The 13,601-nt window shown below is 40.3% G+C and overlaps 1 protein-coding gene across 3 annotated transcripts in view; it reads right to left on the bottom strand.

Annotated features, from left to right (window-relative positions):
* Window positions 1–6,462, bottom strand: part of LOC141782855 (E3 ubiquitin-protein ligase SH3RF3-like) — a 104,910-nt gene extending 98,448 nt beyond the window's left edge. For 2 of the 3 annotated variants that reach the window (XM_074659664.1, XM_074659662.1), the window contains exon 1: window positions 5,719–6,461. In XM_074659664.1, coding sequence (XP_074515765.1) covers window positions 5,719–6,117 — 399 coding nt within the window. In that variant the 5' untranslated portion in view covers window positions 6,118–6,461. Of the gene's footprint in view, window positions 1–5,718 lie in introns of all 3 variants that reach the window. The other variant, XM_074659665.1, reaches the window with a different exon arrangement.
* Window positions 6,463–13,601: the final 7,139 nt, after the last annotated feature.

Genomic DNA, 13,601 nt, shown 5'->3' on the forward strand with positions numbered 1-13,601 from the left:
TGTGTGTTTGTTTCCTTAGTACAATACAACACAAAAACTCTGGTTCAAAGGATCATTACAGGGATTGGTAACAGACTATACTTCCTTTGTGGAACCCCAACGTAATCCGTACACATGGAAATGACAGGGCAAAGCAATATCTCACTCCAGAGATGAAAGCAGCTGGCGTCGTTGCTGCTATACGTTTCCGTGGTAACCTCGGGTGTCACCAGAGCAACCCCAGGTAAATACAGGTAAGGGAGAGGATCAAGGGTTGGGATCATTACTGCTTTGATTGGGAACTGGACAGGTGGAGTGTAAACAGCAAATTTCAATAGGTTTCTGAATATAACTACATATACAGTATTACATATTTGATGATTTATTAATACTACATTGGGGTGTCTAACAAAAATTGATTTTGATTTGACATTTTGATTGTCAGAGCTCTCTAGAGTCCCATCATAGTGGTCTGTATCTGATGAGAACATGGAGAATATATTGGATTCTTGTTCTTGTTTGATATTGAAATAATCAAAATACATGATGTTTAATACTTTCAGCATATCTGAATGAATATTTTCCCAGACACTTGTAAAAACCTACAGTGTCCTTGACAGATGCTTGAATAGATAAATAGATCAGCTTTATGAATACCAAGCAGCAACCTGGTTTAGTCACTAAGGTGTGAAAGAGAGACCACATAATCAATAAGCCCCCCACTCTCAAAGAACTATACACTCCTAGACATATCCTGCCAAGGCCGACCGGCAAAGACCAGTAAAAGATCTTGAATCAGTATGAGTCACCCACCAGTTTCGTTGCTAGGTATGAAACATTTCTAATGCCTCAGTTAAGTGCAGTCTTGAATATTTGCATGTTTTCAAACTTTGCACTTTTCTGACAGCTGATCAAATAAAAACAAATCAATGCAAAAGGCATATGCTGTAGAAAAATGAGACCGTAAACGGTTTCTACAAATGTATTGCACTGTATTTGTTCCATTTTTCCAAAGCTCTGATTTGGCAAGAAATGTCCAGGATGACATATGGCACAAAGACAGAGCTACAATTAAAACAGAAAGAACACTCACTTTGAAGTGTTTTTCTCATAAGCGTACTAGAGAGCAGTTGCAGAGTGCTTACATACCTCCACCAAGGCTGACATTTGATAACATATTTTGGCAAATATCCAGCTAACAAACAAACAAACAACAGACCAACAGGACTGAAAACATGACCTTCTTGGCAAAAGTAACAAGGACAGCAGTCACCATAGCTACAGGAGACATGCAGTATCAACTGCTGTGATGTTAATAAATACCTGGAAAAACCTAGATAATAATCAAATCATATACCAGTGTAATGTCAGGAAATGTCAGATTCACTCTCCTGTACCATGAAAAATGACTAGCAGTCAAATAAACTATTCTGCAATCAGCATTTTATATTTAACTTTATTTTCTTGCTCATATGCAACAGGGCTGGGACGATACACCTATCTCCCAATTCGATACTATCACGATGTGATGTATAGCTTTGCTTTTCCTGGTAATGTGTGAAACCCAAAATGTTTCTAATAGACAGACTAAACTGAGACTGGTTTCTGATCAACATCTTGTCCTAATCTGAAAAAGCAAAACCACTCCATTTCTCACAAATATCCAGTCCCATTATTCAGTTTACATGGCACTGTTACATTGTCAAAACACCTCTTCTGTTTGCATACTGTATGTGTCTTCACACTGATGTCTGTGAACGGAGGAACAAGTGTCGAGTCATCTCTGCAACGGCGGATGTACAACACTGCAGCTGAGGGACTAGTTAAGGGGCTGCCAAGTCATCAGCTGCTAACAGGCTCAACATTTGTCCATTGGGGCAAAAGAGCAAGACGAAAAAAATCTGCCATATGATATAAGTGATTAAGTACTTGAATACTTGCCCCAGTGCCTGACCTAGCAGTGGTATAGTGAAATATTCCTGTAAACTTTTTATTGGGGTTAAGATTATCCCTAAGTATGTTTTTTAAATTGACCAGCAAATTATCTGTTTCCGAGAAGTCAACTTCACACAGTGGGAAAAAAAGAAATGATCTTATCGGTCAAAGAAGAAAGTCGGCAACAGAGGCTCAAAGAGCGCAGACAGCAAGGAACAAAGCTGACTCAGCATGTCTGCCTCTTTTTCCATTTCCATAGCAACACATTCATTTTCATCTACAACCCCTAATACCTGACGTAGAGTGTTCTGTGTGACCCGAGTGACTCCTTTAATAACTGTGTGTGTGTGGTACTGCATTAGCGTGTCACTCAAACTCAGATTTAACTCCCTTTGCAAGACCCCTGCTCTTTGTGTGCAGGGGGATGCACTTCCAAATGCACACACACACTCACACTCACACTCACACTCACACACACACACACCCCACTGTTAGAGCAGATTAATTCACACTTTCATCACCAAGCCTTGGTCCCAAGGGAGCCTTGAGGAGACTTGGGCAAAGTGACTGCAGGGGATTGCAGAGGGTAATGGGTTATAAGTGTGTGTGTGTGTGTGTGTGTGTGTGTGTGTGTGTGTGTGTGTGAGTGTGTATGTGTGTGTGTTCACACTGGCAATAAAGGCAAGGTCCACAGTGAAGTGCTCTCCCCTCGGGCCAAAACAAACACAGCCTGGCCACCACAAAAGATGTGTAGTGTGCAATGTGTATATTTTTTGTGTGTATGTGTGTGAGTGTGCATGTGGTCCCTATAAGTTAAAAGTTCCTTCAGCCACACAACTTCAGAAATTTCCAATTTTTCACTATGTTATATAAAATTCAAATATCAGAGATTTTCTGGTTGCTGCTTTTCTCTGATTCATGACACGATAAAGTGAATCCCTTAAACTGTTGGTCAAATTCAGACCTTCTTTAGGCTCTACCTATTATATTTCTATGGGCTCTATAGGAAGTTACGATAAGCACTTGTCAAAAAATAAATACAAAATAATCCTATGTTGCAGCATGTCTCTTTTGTATGTGCGCATTTTTTTCTTCAAGGCATCAAAATTGCCCTGCAGGGACCGATAAAGTTTATTGAGTGAATTGAAATGGAGTGTTAAGTGTTAGTGGAAATGTCACTGAGGGTTTGGATTCCTGTTCATCGCCATGAATGAGTGACTGCTCACTGCTGCTGCACTTCATCACACCAAAGCGCTCCACTGCTTCAATCAATGGCTAGCTCGCCTGATAAGTCTTGTTGTACTGAGTAGGGGGGTGTGAAAGCGGATGGCGGCGCCTTTGTTAGCCTGATTGTTCATCGCGTCCCTCTTATTGGGAACGTCGCTAAACTCTGCTGCTGAGGGGAAACATGAACACACCTGCCCACGACCACCCTCATGCACTCCAACTCCCGAGAAATCCCACTGCATTTATGAGTACGCAGCACACAACACAAGCTCACCTTAGACAAATACGGTATATCCGTCTTAACAAGTTACAACATGACGTATTGAGTCTGGAAATCTTGTCTTTCTTTAAAGAAAAACAAGTAAGAAAAGCTGTGAGGATGAAAAATGTGAGGAGCTGCTTTCATTTCTCTGTTTCATGTGATTGTGTAATATATATTTGGGGATTTCTTGGCTGCCATCAGACAAAATTTCAATTTTTGATGTTTCATAGAATATGCCCATATGTTCATGGACCATCTGTCTACGCACCTGTCTACTAGGTGTGCATTATGCAACACTTAGTTTGACAATACATAGATTAAAAAAAAAAAATTGATGAACTGAAAAAAACCCCATCTAATTGAAAGGTATCTAATATATATATGTTTTAAATGTTCTTAATTGCAGCCATACATTTTCCACCTCATAAGCTTCTAGGAAATGAAAATGCAATAAAACTAGGTATTTCTATATTACCACAACTGCCTGACGGTTTTCAAGATTGGTGTGTAAGATCTATTCCAATTGGAGGCAAAATGACAATCAACATTTCATGCAGCAAGGTGCTGATGCTATCACATTTTCTGTCTAATTGCTACATTACAGCCCCATTCCTCAACACCTCTCACATCACAGCACGAGACAAAGCATGGGATGCTCTGCATAGCAAGTAAACAAGACTCTCCATTCCTCTGCCTTATGAAACCTCACACTGCTGCAGCCTGTGGCCAACTGGGCTTCACCAGGACTCTGGCAGCAACAGTATCACAGACAGGTGACCCTCTCTGTCTGTCTGTCTCTCTTCCTCTCTCAGTTTAGTTATCACACCTCAGTGGCATCACAGGAAACACATCCTCATTATGATGCCAAGGTAGTGTCACATCAGAGAATATCACAGGCACAACTGGTGATAACTCAGCAAAACAATCAATAGACAACAATACCTCGGTCAATAGATCTATGTGTCATCAGATATGACAAAGCCACAGCAGTGCACACTCCTGTCCTTGCTCTGTTTCCATGTCTCATAATTTGGTCTCTGCTACCAAGTTTGTTCCTGGTCCTATAGTTCTCAAACAATCTATGCTGCAATCAGAGCATAGTCTATAAATTTGCATCCATATAACCATACAGCAGCTGGATATATCTGTGCAGGCAGCATTCAGAACACACTGTTTCCAATATCCAGCAAACATCAGAGATAAACAATGGGAAATTCGTCTGAACAATTGTCTTTAAAATCCTCTTCTGCTGCTTCTGCTGCTACAGGCTACTGGGCAGCAATCTTAAAGTTGTTATTGTGTTTTGTGAAAATAGGCTCCTGACTATACCCTCAAAATGTTTTAGGAAGTGTGTGATTTAGTGAATAAACAAGGATTCATGCACATTCCTGTCCTTGCTCTGTTTCCATGTCACCATAATTTGGTCTCTGCTACCAAGTTTGTTCCTGGTCCTAGTTCTCAAACAATCTATGCTGCAATCACTGCGTGAACAATCAGAGCATAGTCTATCAATTTGCATCCATATAACCATACAGCAGCTATATATCTGTGCAGGCAGCATGCTGAACACACTGTTCCCAATTTCCAGAGATAAACAATGGGAAATTCGTCTGACCAATTGTCTTAAAAATCTTCTGCTGCTGCTGCTGCTACTGGGCAGCAGTGGAAGCAATCTTAAAGTTGTTATTGTGTTTTGTGGAAATGGGCTCCTGACTATACTCTCAAAATGTTTTAGGAAGTGTGTGATTTAGTGAATAAACAAGGATTCATAAAATGGTGAAACATGCAAACATTGTTTGGGGTGTTTAGTGGTCTTCAGAGAGAGATACTTGCACATATGGATGATGGGAACAATCAGAGCATAGTCTATACATTTGCATCCATGGTCTCTGCTACCAAGTTTGTTCCTGGTCCTAGTTCTCAAACAATCTATGCTGCAATCACTGCGTGAACAATCAGAGCATAGTCTATCAATATGCATCCATATAACCATACAGCAGCTGGATATATCTGTGCAGGCAGCATGCTGAACACACTGTTCCCAATTTCCAGCAAACATCAGAAATAAACAATAGGAAACTTAAAAACCCTGCTGCTACAGGCTACTGGGCAGCAGCAGAAGCAATCTTAAAGTTGTTATTGTGTTTTGTGAAAATGGGCTCCTGACTATACTCTCAAAATGTTTTATGAAGTGTGTGATTTAGTGGATAAACAAGGATTCATTAAATTGGTGAAACATGTCAACATTGTTTGGGGTGCTTAGTGGTCTTCAGAGAGAGATACTGGCACATATGCATGATGGGAAAGTGACCAACCTTAACAGGAGAGCTCCGGATGGCTACCGGCAGCTCTCTGATCGCACTGCCCGGGGGAGAAGCGCATATCCCGGCTGCGTAGCCCTGCAGCGAGCCCCCGGCCAGGGACTGCCTGCCTGCTCCTCCTCCTCGCTGCGGCCGCTGCTTGATGCCGTCCAGGAGGCGAACCAGCAGGATGTTGGCTGGCAGGTCGTCCACCCCGCAGTCCACCAGGATGCGGCACTCCGGGCAGCGCAGCTCGTTCCGGGAGCTGACGATGTTCTCCAGGCAGCGGCGGCAGAAGGTGTGCTGGCACGGCAGCACCTTGGCCGTGGTGTCCAGGCGCTCCAGGCACACCGAGCACTCCAGCAGATCCAGCAGAGACGAAGACTCGTCCATGTCGGCGGAGAGGGTGAGCATCTGGGCTTCTTCAGTGTGACTGGATCGTGTTGTACGGTAGAAATGATCCGGAGGTGCAGATCATACTGGGCGCCGAGCGGTTACCCCGGTTACCCGAGTGTTGGGAATGTTTCTCCGCTTGTTCCGTTCCTCTCTCCGCGTCTCTCCTCAACGTGTTTCTGTTGCTGTGCTTTCTCTCTCTCTCTGTGTCTCTCCCTCTCTCTCTCTCTCTCTCTCTCTCTCTCTCTCTCTCTCTCCAGCAGCTGTGCAGAAAGCGGTGAGGTCACGCTCTCATCATCATCATCATCCTCCTTGCGCAGATCAAGAATTGCGCGGAGAATTGCGCGCTCACGAACTGGTGGAGACAGATTGATACAGACTGAGTGAGAGAGAGAGAGAGAGGGAAGAAGAGAGAGAGAGAGGGAGAGAGAGAGAGAGAGGGAAGGAGAGAGAGAGAGAGAGGGAGAGAGACTGAGAGAGAGAGAGAGAGGGAGAGAGAAGGAGAGAGGGAGAGAAGGAGAGAGACTGAGATAGAGAGAGAGAGAGAGAGAGAGGGAGAGAGAGAGAGAGAGAGAGAGAGAGACAATATATATGTTTTTGTTTTTATTTTGTTCTTTTTTATTTTGTTCTTTTTATTTTATTTATATTGAATAGAGGGAGAGAAAGAGAGAGAGACTGAGAGAGAGAGAGCGAGAGAGAGAGAGAGAGAGATTGATAGAGACTGAGAGAGAGAGAGAGTCAGATTGATACAGACTGAGAGAGAGAGAGAGAGAGAGAGAGAGAGAGAGAGAAAGAGAGAGAGAGAGAGAGAGAAAGACAGATTAATACAGACTGAGAGAGAGGGGGGGGGGGGAGAGAGAGAGAGAGAGAGAGAGAGAGAGTCAGATTGATACAGACAGAGACACAGAGAGAGAGAGAGAGAGAGAGAGAGAGAGAGAGAGAGTTGTTACCAGCCAGGTTTTTTCTCTCCTCACACCTTCACACCGACTGGTTAAGAAAAGAAATACGCACAAACTAAACTAAACTGAGAGGATGTTGAAAGGTGTTCAGCATCTCACCTGCTCATAAACTTAATACATCCGGGCGTCAATTCACAAAATCATCAGCTACTGCTGTTCAGTATGTTCAATGAGAATAAGATTTCTTTAGAGAAGTGACCCAAGTTTGAGCAACATGAATGTTTGCGCTTCAGATAGCATTTCTGGTTGTTTTGCTTGTTTTTATTTGTCTTCTATTAATATGTATCAAACTGACTTGGACAAATAGGCTCCCCGTGTGATACCCAGCTGACAGGCATATTGACATCCTTTTCATTACCTCAGTAACTACATCCAGATGAAAAACAGGCCTTTTGGAAAAATTGGTTTCTGGCGACGCCTGGTGGACATCATGTGATGTTTTTATTTCTCCTGGTTGAACACTTTAAATCTCCAAAAATGTATCATACATATTAACTGAAAATGTTCTGTAATCCCCCATCTAGGGATGCACTGATCCAGCTTTTTCAGTCCCAATACCAATAGAAATACCTGGGATTTGGGTATATCGACCGATACGATACCAGTGTTTAATTAATAAACTGTGTGCCTCACTGCCTCACATCATTCTTTTATGTGTAAGGCAACATCAGGCTTGACTTAAACTATGCTTTTCTAACTTTGTAAGACAAAATGTAAGAAATAAATACATTATAAAATAAGAAATAGCACACCAACAACTTGGTAAAAAATCTTAAAAATTATAGGAATTAAAATTCAAGTGTAAACCTTTTTAATGCAGCAAGAAATTGGCCAAAACTTAAACAGGAATTCAAATTCCAGTATATAATTGTATAAACATAGAACTGAATTGAATAGATCGGCCCCATTGTCACCCATACCCAATCCAGCTGTTTGAATCAGTATCGGCCCGATGTCCGATCCAGTATCGGTATCGGTGCATCCCTAATATAGACTATAAAGATTACAAGAATGGTATTCCTGGAATTATTAGTGTGGTAAATGGACACACAATTTTATAAAAAAAAAAAAGTCTTATACCTGAAGAGATTATAGGATTATTGTAGTCAAGTGAAACCATATTAAACAGAATATAGGCTACCATTAAAACGTATCATCAGGTACAGTGTAATGTGTTATATAGGGATATTATTGGATAATTACCTTCAGTGGGGGTTGCAGAAACTGTACACCGTGTTATAATTCACAGATGCAATATTAGCAGCCATAGTGTATTTATAGATGACAGGCAGGATTATATTCAATCAAATGGTGGGGGTTGTTAAATATTTTAAGATAACGGTAAAAACCTCAGCATAAATACTGTCATGTCCTATATGTGATGGACACAACACACTTTAAGGAGAAGGACGTGTGTGTGTGTGTGTGTGTGTGTGTTGTTTCTCAGCCGTGACTGCAGGCGTGCTTTGCCTGTCCACCTGTTCAGACCTGCTCTGCTCTCACATTCAGCCCTAGAGGCGTAGGGAGTGATTGAGCCAAATGTGTGTGAACGTTTGTCCCTGTGTGTGTGTGTGTACAAGTGTGTATGTGTGACACAGTGACGCCTTCCTGGGTGAGGGGTGGGCCCACTACTTACCACCCACGATGAAAAGACGAGGGTGGACTGCTTAGACATACAATGAGAAAGAGGGAGTGTGTGTGCGGTGTGCAACCCACAGCATTTACACTGATTAGTCAGATACTGCAAAAATGTTGTATGCTGTATTTCATTTCACAACAACGTAACTCAGTCACAGTATTGCAAATGTTTTGCTATTTTATTCTATAATAACGGTACTGTGTTATTAACACACCCACACATGTTGTATGCAAAATAGTCTGAATGATGGTTCAGACAATGACAGTTGAAATACATGTAACATAATGAAATCTGGCCAAGTGATTAAGCTGAAATGAGACTGAAGTGCTAATTAATTTACTAATTTATGTGGTATAAAGAAACACAAATCAAAGCAACACTAATTTAATCTTTTCTAGTGGCTGCAATTGAACTGGAAGAAAAAGAAAAAATTCAAAAATCAAGTGAAGGTCAAGCCTTTTGCAGCAGTAATGACTTATTGAAGATTTTTTTTTTGCACCTTTTCAGCTCAGCTGGAAGACGAAGCTCCCCTTACATCCCACCTACAGAGACTTGCCATTTATCATAGCTTTCCCCATGGCTGCAGAACATCACAATGCTACAGTAATTCAGCCACTAAAATGTGTGTGTGTTGTTGTTGTTGTCAAGCCCTGATTCTGAATGCCTCACTAGCGCAGCGGCCCACCAGTGCTGGCAACAAGCCCAAATTCATGGTGTCTCTCTCTCTCTTTATCATAGCCACTCATGTCTCATGCCCAGCGTGTTTCATCTGCTTAATACAATTCTCCACAGCCAATGATTCAGAATTAGAGGGGAACTGCAGGGAGAGGCGAACAAAAAATGATTATTGGACGGAAATCCCCTCAATCCATTTAAGCAGCATAGTCAGGGCTCCCTGTAGACGCAGTGCTGTCAATAACACACAAACGGTGGATGTTGTTTAAACAGTAGACCAGTCAATTAGGGATGGTAACTAGCTTTTGGAAATACAAGGGTTAAACAGCTTTGTGAGATGTTGCTAAGGTTGACATTTGTTCAATAACGATACACACCACATGCTGTTACGATGCTGTATAATGTGCATGCTGTGATACAAATGTAAAGGCTCACTCGGTGTTGTAATGATGTACTCGAAGATAATGCATTATGCAAGTGTTGGAATTGTCAGTTTTATTATATTTAAAACAGCATGTCCATGTCCAGGTTATGTGTGTGATGTGAGCGCCGACCGGCACATTATGGCATGCTTAGCAGTCCTTGTGAGGGCAGTTTTCCCTTCACAATTTTGATATTGCTTTTTTTTTTTTTCCTTCCTAAGGGTAGAGGGTCAGTGAGTGGTTGCTTAAGGCTCGGCACGGTAAGTTAGTTAGGCCTCTTATGTGTTTCCAATGGGCTTTCAGTGCTCTGTATTTTATTTTGCTGAATACCGCGCTGCAATATTTGCAATAAACAACGTAATTATTTTGTAATTGAATGTTGTCCCTTGGGAAATTCTTGTGATGATGAGCTATAAAAATAAACTTGAGCTGACACTGCATTAATATTATATATTTTACGTGTTTTTTTCTTCTTCTGCATCAACCTAGTTTACCTTTAGGGGTTTCATATACTCCTATACTATCCTCGTCTTTATCAGTAATATCAATAATAATTCTCATTCTTTTTCATCATTTCTCTGCAAACACAAGCATTCTCCCATTGACTACTCTGGAGACAGATTAAATCTTGTTTGCCTGAGACGATCAAATATAATGAATATATAGCGTGTGTGTGTGTGTGCGTGTGTGGATCTTCTTCCATGTACCTATACCATGCACCTCTCTCCCATCGACCAATGTCCTTCGTTCATGCAAAAGTAGGTTAGCTGACACGGCAGTTACCATGGCAACCGGCTCTTTGCTTCCTTGTTGAAGAGTAGTTAGAGAATGTGTGTTCTCACAGACAATGTGCATTGGGGGATATAACAGGGGTGCTAGCAAGGTCAAAGAGTCTGTGGTAGGTCCATTTGTACAGCATGTGTGTGTTCTTCCAGAAATAATAATTAAAAAAGTATTACAAAGTTTAAGAGAATGATATTTCAGCTATGGTTGTGCCAAAATATTTGCTCAATATGACGTTATTGTTGTTGTTTTGTTACATGTGATGTGATGCATACCTTTAGTCTTTTATATGTATTATTTATGTTTGTTCAGTGGGAATGTAACATTCTATATACAGTAAGTAATGTACAAATGTGTTTCTATTATCATCATAAGCCTGGAGGTTTTATGCTCCGTGGTATAATTGTACACTTTTCCATAAAGATAATTAGATAAATATGAAATATCAGGAGAAAAATATAAGCTATTGCATTTTTTTTTCTTCTATATTGCATTGATTTCATCCTTGAAAAGTTCAGAACAGTTAGACCATATTTTCAATTTCCTCTTTCAGAGTTCGAGCCTCCTTGGGGGACATAAAAAGCATGAGGAAGTTTGCTTTTAATGATTTCGCTGCAAATTGAAGTTTCTTCATTATACCAAGCAGCAAATTAGGCCTCCACTGACTGCTATCTTCTCTGAGCTACAGTACTTTGATGTTGTGCTGAGGGAGGGTTAATACAGGACAACCAGTCCTGTGACAGCTGCTCTACTATACTGAATCTTTTAAACGTCGATCCACAACATGTTGACCTTTAACCTTTGTACAGACTCAAAATATATACAGTTGATGATTACATTTATTCATGGACCAAGTAATCATAACTCTAAAACATATTTTGTTTAACACAATTCAATAAAAGGCAGTACATGAAGTCAATATATTGGGTAAACTAGAAATATACAGTAAATTAAATTCAGGGTCTTCCATATTATGCTTATTCTAATGTTGAAAGAAGAGTGAATATACATGTTGACATGTGAATATGGCCCACGGGATTCAAAAAAGATGAATAATCTTTAAAATAGATTTTTTGGGGCAATCTTTTTTATCATAAATGCTGTTTTTCATACCTCATATGTTTTGTTTTCTTTATCAGACGTATTAGACTGTATTTGCTATATATATATTGCTTGTTTCTTTGCTGCATCCTACTAGTTAATGCTGAAAGAACCATGTATTCCCACAGGGATCATGCAGTATGTAAAGGATATGTAATCCTATACCATCGTATGTTATGTTGCCTTATCAAATAATCCCTCATCTTATCATATCTGATCTTGTTTAATCTCTTTTTGTCACATTCTGCCTCATGTATCTCAGCTTGTGTCATTATATTGTCTCATATATTATATATGTCCTATTATCTCAGCATATCCTATCTTGTTATACCCCATTTCACCTTATGCAGCATCAGTTGCATGTGTTTTTGTGTTACACCATCCATCATAGTAAATACAGGTTTTGCTTAATACGTGTTTTTGTCCGGTCTGTGACAGAGCAGCCATCATTCTCTCAGCAGAACTCATCAGTCTTCTTGTTATCCTCTCTTTATCCTCTCTTCTCATCTAATCTCTTCTCCTCTCATCCTCCTTTTCAGTCAGGAAGCCCCTGGATCGACATCAATGAGCCTCTCAAAGGAGGAGGTAGACAGGGAGACGGGGAGAAGTAAGAAAACAGAGAAGAGGATGGAGACAGAGAGAAGGAAACAGACTGCGAGAGGGACAGAGAAAGTTAAAGAAAAAAGAGAGAGTGACCATGGAGGAGATAGTCGATGGGAGATACAGAGAAAAAGAAAAATAGAAACAGGGGGAAAGACAGAGACAGAGAGGGAGAGTGATTAATTACAGGACTCCCAGTGTTTTCAAAGCCCCTCTTTTATCTCACCCTTCCTGTGGCTGAGAAAAGGAGAAGCGGCGGAAAGAGGGAGGAGGAGGAGGAGGAGGAGCAGGAAGACTAGAGTCCAAGCTTTAGTCCAACTCAGACAACAGGCACCAGTCATCCACATCACACAAACACACACTCAAACTAATTTATAGCTTCTGTTTCAAAGACATTTTATCATCTGAAACAAGGTGTTTGTGTGTGTGGGTTGGCCTTCATGTAAAGTACTCTAATAGTGATAGTAGGAATATGTAACTTTTCTCTGTCCACTTACAAATATTGTGGTTATTATTGATATAATGTCATGCTGCTGATACTGCATACTGAGCGATTTAACCATGCTGCACCAAAAACAAATTGCACCAAATCTGACATTGTCATGGTAGTAGGTAGGATTATATCGTTGTGGCAATATCAGTATTATTGTGAAAGTAATAGCAATATTAGCAGTAATGGTAATGACAGCCGTAATAGTATAACTTTAAAATATATAATATATTAGTTGCATATGCATCACATATTATACCAAAATTAATTGGTTTCAATACCTCAAATGTGATGTTTTGCTGCTTTTCTTTGTCTTAAATTACAATAATATTAATACCATTATATTTTAAACTGCTCAACCAAAAGAATGAGCAATTTTGAATTATTATTTTGAATTATTATTATTATTGTATATTCCGAAGATGTCAATTTGGACCCTAGAAACTTGTAATGAGCATTTTTCACTATTTTCCAACTATCAATTGATTCATCAAGAAAACAATTGGCAAATTAATCGGTAATCAAAATAATAATAGTTAATTGCAGCCATAATATGAAAGGCAGCATGCACAGTATAGAAACACACACATATTCAGAAACCTTCAACACTTTACTTTTGGCGATACAGATCAGTGTCCATACGTGTAATAAAATGTATTGCATATATTATTGTAAAGGTGTACAGTAAAGTAGGCCTTTAAGTAATTTGGGTGAATCTTGGTAGTTGTTTTCCTTATCCTCCTGAGACCCAGCCCATTGACATGTGTCCTCTGTAGTGGACATTTTGTCCACATGCATAACCTCTTACTCTTTTGACCTACTCTATCAACCCCTGG

Source organism: Sebastes fasciatus, chromosome 14 (genome assembly GCF_043250625.1).
Source record: "Sebastes fasciatus isolate fSebFas1 chromosome 14, fSebFas1.pri, whole genome shotgun sequence".
NCBI lineage: Eukaryota > Metazoa > Chordata > Actinopteri > Perciformes > Sebastidae > Sebastes > Sebastes fasciatus.